Below are 5,529 nucleotides of genomic sequence, written 5' to 3' on the forward strand. Positions count from 1 at the left end.
GAACCAGAGGGACCCTAAGGGACCAGAGGGACCCAAAAGAACCAGAGGGACCCAAAAGAACCAGGGGGACTGCTTGGCTCCAAAACAGTTCTTTTGGTTCTTTTGGGGGCCCCATGTGGCTCCAGGCGGCCCGCTTCCAACTGGAACCGGTTCTGCAGAACCCTGGCAGCCAGAGTCCCGTGGCTCTGTTCGGCGGCCTGCGGTTCGGTTCGGCTGGCCCGGTTCTTACTTGCCCACGAAGTTCTCCAGCACCGAGCTCTTGCCGGCGCTCTGGCCGCCCACCACGGCGATCTGCGGCAGGTCCAGGTTGGCGTTCTGGCCGATGGAGGCGAAGGCGTCCTGCATGCGGTTCACCAGCGGGATCAGGTCCTCCATGCCCCGGTTCCCCATGGCGGCGGCTCGGTTCGGTCCGGTTCCGGAGGTTCGGTGGAGGGATGCTGAGGATGCTGCTGTGACCTTCAACTCCTCCTCCTCTTCCTCCTCGACGCTCCGCCGCTGCAGGGAGGAACCGCGCACACATCCGGGACACCTCTTCACAATAAAAGCCCCGACACGCTTTCTATTTAAGAAAGGCCCACATCCGGTGACGTCACAGGTTGATTTGCGTTGGAACAGAACTTAATGTAATAAACTCTGAGGGAAATAAATAAATTCACATTTATTGACTTTATTCCATGTTTTCCGGTGTTTTTAAAATATCTGAACTTTGTCATGAAATCTGTAAAGACAATAAATTTATCTTCATGTCTAAGAATATATTTCATATATTTATGACTGTCTTGTTTTATTCAAATTTCTTCTAATACAGTTTTGGAAAAACAAACTTTTGTACTGAATGGAAACAAGCAGCAAAGTATGGAGAAATATCCCATGTGATCAATAATGATTGATAATATCCAGTTAGAGCATTGATGATGAGGAGGCAGAGTTTTCATTTGGACACAAACTTTAGTTTCTGCAAAAATTAGGACCTAATTTAATTTATGCCCAAACTCCTGCAGCATTTTACAGAATAATTATGTTCAGGTCAAATAAAACCCGTCCAGCTGGAGGAAGTCCATCTCAGTCCTGGACGTTTTACAGTCGCTTCAGTTCAATGTAACGTAAAGTTACTGTGTTCAAGCTGCAGGAATAATGATGAACATGAAACGTGTTTCTGTCAGTAAACAACCTGCTGAGACCATTGAGTCAAACTGTTTACAGGTCCTTCTCAACACATTAGCATATTGTCATAAAGTTCATTATTTTCCATAATGTAGTGATAAAAATTAAACTGTCATATTTTAGATTCATTGCTCACCAGCTGAAATATTTCAGGTCTTTTATTGTTTTAATACTGATGATTTTTCAAACAGCTCATGAAAACCCAAAACCCCGTCTCAAAAAATTAGCACCTAGGACCTTGATATAAACTACAGTAAGTGCAATAATGTGTGGAGTCAGCAGAAATAAAGAGACTTTGTTCACTGAGACACAACAACTTTTATTTTTCTTTAGTTTGTCTCAACTGTTGCTCTGCCATCAGCTGGTAGCTGCTTCCTGCTGAAGGATCCAGCTGTTCTGATGGTTCTCCATCATGTCGGCCATGTTGCTCTCCTGGTAATCAGATGTTATAGCTCAGTGGTTCTTAACCTTTTTTCAGGTACCAAACCCACCAGTTTCATATGTGCATCCACTGAACCCTTCTGTAGAGATAAATAATATGATTTTTTCCCCCAGATTCAAGACATAGGGGTGACCCAGCTAGAGTCTAGTTGTTTCACCCCATGATCACCAAGTCTCCTTAAAGGCAGAGTCTCTGAGATCCGTTCTTAAAGATGTACTCAGTGTTTTCAGCACAGCTGATCTGACTGTCCAGGAACGACCAGATATTTAAAATGTGCCAGTTTCAACAGGTTGGCCATCGAGAGAAACTGGAACCACTTTAAGGTCTTTAGGTCATTTAATTAGCTCTACATTCTTAAGAGAATGAAAAATTAATAATAAATAATAAAGACTTTGGTATTCTGATTTAGTAATGTAATTATATTAGTTGTGTTACCACCCCCACGCCACTAGAGGCAGTAGCAGGCCCGAAAAGATGCGACTAAGGAGCAGATCTAGAAGAACACAAGTTCAAATCCCTGCTGAGTGGAGCTCCTCCAATCAGGGCTCCTCCTCAGCTCTGATTGGCTCAGCAGTGTAAATGATCCTCTGCAGCAAGTGATGGCAAAGCGTCATCACGACTTTACACAAGTTAATGTGTCTTTACCTCCACAGCAGAGTCTTAATGTCCAGCGGTCCAAGTGTCCAGCGGTCTTAATGTCCAGCGGTCCAAGTGTCCAGCGGTCCAAGTGTCCAGCGGTCCAGTCTCCTCTCCAGTTTGATCTTTGGCTAAAAGCAGAACTTTGTGAAACTCATTATGTTAAGACAGGTTCTGATCGGTTCTGATCATGTGATCGGTTCAGCTGGCGGCGTTGCACGGCTCCAGGACCGGATCAGACTGAGACCCGGTTCTGATGGAAGAAATGAGGAAAACATCCAATGAGCTTCCGTCCCATTGCTCTGCTCAGACTGACTGCAGTTGGAGTGGGCGGGACTTTTGAGCAGGTGCCAATCAGCGTCCAATCAGGATCATTCGTCGTGGTTCCGGTCCAGAGGCATCTTGACAAAGGCGATGGCCGCCAGCTCCTTGCAGAACTCCTCCAGGACGATGACGCCCTGGAGCAGAGCCAGGTGCTCCGGCCTGAGGACACACCCACAAAACCAGACAGGTGAGTGACATCATCGGTCAGCTGACCAGCTGGTACCAGGAGAACCTAATGTTGATAAAATCATTGGCTCTGTTGGACCTCAGCAGCTTTCAGCTTCTACGCTCCTCTAATCTGGAACAAACTTCCAGAAAACTGGAAACCTGCTGAAACACTGAGTTCCTTTAAACTGGAACGTCGACCAACAGATTTCATCTGCCGACCCGGAGCATCGACTGGAACGTGAGAAGGTGCTGCGTTTTGAGGCTACGCCACCAGGTGACCGTCCAGGTCGGGTCCGGTGGCTTGTTCTGCAGAGACAGTTACCTGGCGTCCAGGTGGAGACCCAGCAGGTGTCTCCTGGTGTCCAGCAGGCGCTGCGGCAGGTTGGTCACCTGCTGGATGTGCTCCATCAGCTCTCCCATCACCTGAGACAGACAGGTGAGTCAGAGCAGCCAGTCTGGCTCTGGTTGCTGCGGCTCTACGGTCGACTCACCCTGACTAGGACGGCGAACAGCGAGCGGCTGCCGGCGGACAGGTGGACGAATGGGTCCAGCAGGTACTCGTCCAGCAGCGGGTGACTGAAGGCGCACAGACGGGACAGGACGGCCGTCAGCTGCAGGTTCACCTCGTACGGCTGACAACACACAACACCTGCACAGGTGAGTCGGGGTCATGTGAGGATCGGCGCAGGGGAGACCTCAGGTGAGCCCACCTGCTGCAACATCCGCCCCAGACGTTCAAGCAGAACTCTCATCAGGTGGCCTTCGAAGAAGTGAGCCTCCTCACCTGAGGAGCAGGTGGGAGGAGGAGGAGTCTGTGGCCACGCCCACCGGAGAGAGAGAGCCTGGCACTGGGTCACCTGGCAGGGGGAGGAGCCACAGGTGAGCTGATCCTGACAGGTAACCAGGTTTTTGTTTATGATCACACTCTGGGTCGTCCAATCAGGGCGACACACCTGAAGGGGCGGAGCTTCCACCTGGACAGTTTTACCTGGTTCTGACTGCAGAGCAGAACCAGAACTCCTGAGTTCAGTCAGGAGGTTCTGCTTCGTGTTTGTTACCTGATCCGGGTCAGAACCTCCTCGACCTAACAGATCCCAGGTCAACAGGTAACCATGGCAACCCCACCTGGAGGGCACCAGCAGGCGAGTCTCTTACCAAGGAGCGCGCGTCGAGGACGTACGACTCGTAGCCTCCGTCCTGCAGCAGGTGGGCCGACCGCACCTGGACCGGAACCAGGCCCAGGAAACTGGGTACAGAGACGGAGTTCAGTCCGGTCCGGGTCGGTCCAGTCCGGTCAGTCTGGACCCGGTCTGTTACCTGTTGATGATGTCAGCAGCGGAGCCCGGGGCAGCAGGTTGATGAAGACGAGGAGCAGGAAGGTGGTCGTCAGGGAAACCGTCTGAGAAGAACGGGTCGTCCTCCGGGTCTCTGAAGGACAGGAGACAGTCGTCAGAGGGAGGACAGCCTTCGTCCTCGGCGCGTACCGCGGCCGGACATACTGGCCGCCGTCGCTGCCGTCGCTGTCGGGCTGCTGGTCCTCGGCGCCCCCCGCAGGTGAGGACAGGTAACGGCGGCTCTGCAGGAAGCCGAGCACCAGCGTGTCCAGGACGTCCCTGTGAGGCTTCTGCAGCAGTTCGTCCACCAGAGACAGAGACGCCACGCTGATCTGAGGACAGAGACTCGGTGGGCCACCGTGGCCAGGTGAGGGGCTTTGTGGGCGTGTCCTGCAGCCTCACCTGGTCGGAGGCGTGGTCGCAGTGCCGCAGCAGCAGCTGCAGCACGGACGGCGTCCTCAGCAGGAAGTCCAGCAGCTGGTCCAGCAGAGACGGAGACCGGACCAGTCTGACGACGCAGCAGAGGACGGAGGTGGACGCCAGGACACTCCGCTCGCTCCTGGACAACACGCACCTGCACATTAGGCTCCGCCCCCTCAGGTGAAAACAAGCAGAAAGAGGAGAACATACGCGTTCAGCAGCTGAGGATGAAGCGTCTCCATGAGCCACCGCTGGAGGACGCACTGGGACACCTGCAGGGAGAGACGTCCAATCAGAGACTAGTTCAGTAGTACTGCATTAGGTCTAACATAGTACTACTATAGTAGTACTATAGTAGTACTATAGTACCTGACTATCTTGTAGCACACGGCGTCAGCATACCTGAGGAGCGTCGGCCGTCAGCTCATCCAGGAAGTCCAACCAGGTGAGGAACCTGGTCATGTGATCGGCTTGAGACTCTGATCTGAGGACACAGGGGACAGAATGGAGGCCATGTTTCCACTGCAACCAGAGAGCCAACCAGGTGGCGTCTACCTCCACGAGGGGCGGGGCCAGCTCCTGAGCTCGGCAGCCTGCAGCTCCTCCAGAGGCAGCAGGGAGTAGAGCTCCTGCAGCCGCCCAGCCAGCAGCTGCCCCAGCTGGGCTGCAGCGGCCCGCAGCTCCCCTGGAGGACCAACATCCAGGAGGGACGCCAGCTGCAGCAGGCCCTCACAGGCCTTGAGACGCACCGCGGGTCTCTGGAGGACACAGAGGACAGACGGAGGACAGCACATCGTCTGCATGACCCTGATTGGTAACCATGGTGATTAGAGACAGCAGAACTTATACAGACCAATTAACCTGACAGTCATGTTTCTGGGACCCAAAGAGAACAAAAGGACAGAGGAGGACGAGGACGTCCTGTCTCCGTCTCTGTCCTCCATCTTCCCTGCTCAGCGTCTCTCTGTGTTTCCAGAGTTTCTTTTGAAAAGTTTCCAAAGCTGTAAATTATGGATCTGGTCAGCGGGAGAGGGGAACCAC

The 5,529-nt window shown here is 52.8% G+C and overlaps 2 protein-coding genes across 6 annotated transcripts in view; both read right to left on the minus strand.

Annotated features, from left to right (window-relative positions):
- The window catches only part of LOC103460405 (dynamin-1-like), a 9,659-nt gene extending 9,124 nt beyond the window's left edge, over nt 1-535 (minus strand). The window contains exon 1 of the mRNA XM_017303290.1: nt 230-535. Coding sequence (XP_017158779.1) covers nt 230-390 — 161 coding nt within the window. The 5' untranslated portion in view covers nt 391-535. The remainder of the gene's footprint in view (nt 1-229) is intronic.
- A 1,645-nt stretch (nt 536-2,180) lies between these two features.
- LOC103460381 (protein FAM160B2-like) overlaps nt 2,181-5,529 on the minus strand; it is a 12,612-nt gene continuing 9,263 nt past the window's right edge. For all 5 annotated transcript variants that reach the window (XM_008402521.2, XM_017303284.1, XM_008402519.2 and 2 more), the window contains exons 8-18: nt 5,044-5,246; nt 4,891-4,972; nt 4,699-4,760; nt 4,471-4,627; nt 4,234-4,400; nt 4,052-4,162; nt 3,890-3,980; nt 3,445-3,591; nt 3,226-3,366; nt 3,057-3,157; nt 2,181-2,725 (exon numbers count right to left, since the gene is read on the minus strand). In XM_008402521.2, the coding sequence (XP_008400743.1) occupies nt 2,614-2,725; nt 3,057-3,157; nt 3,226-3,366; nt 3,445-3,591; nt 3,890-3,980; nt 4,052-4,162; nt 4,234-4,400; nt 4,471-4,627; nt 4,699-4,760; nt 4,891-4,972; nt 5,044-5,246 (1,374 nt within the window). In that variant the 3' untranslated portion in view covers nt 2,181-2,613. The remainder of the gene's footprint in view (nt 2,726-3,056; nt 3,158-3,225; nt 3,367-3,444; nt 3,592-3,889; nt 3,981-4,051; nt 4,163-4,233; nt 4,401-4,470; nt 4,628-4,698; nt 4,761-4,890; nt 4,973-5,043; nt 5,247-5,529) is intronic.

This window comes from Poecilia reticulata, unplaced genomic scaffold (assembly GCF_000633615.1).
Source record: "Poecilia reticulata strain Guanapo unplaced genomic scaffold, Guppy_female_1.0+MT scaffold_236, whole genome shotgun sequence".
Lineage (NCBI taxonomy): Eukaryota > Metazoa > Chordata > Actinopteri > Cyprinodontiformes > Poeciliidae > Poecilia > Poecilia reticulata.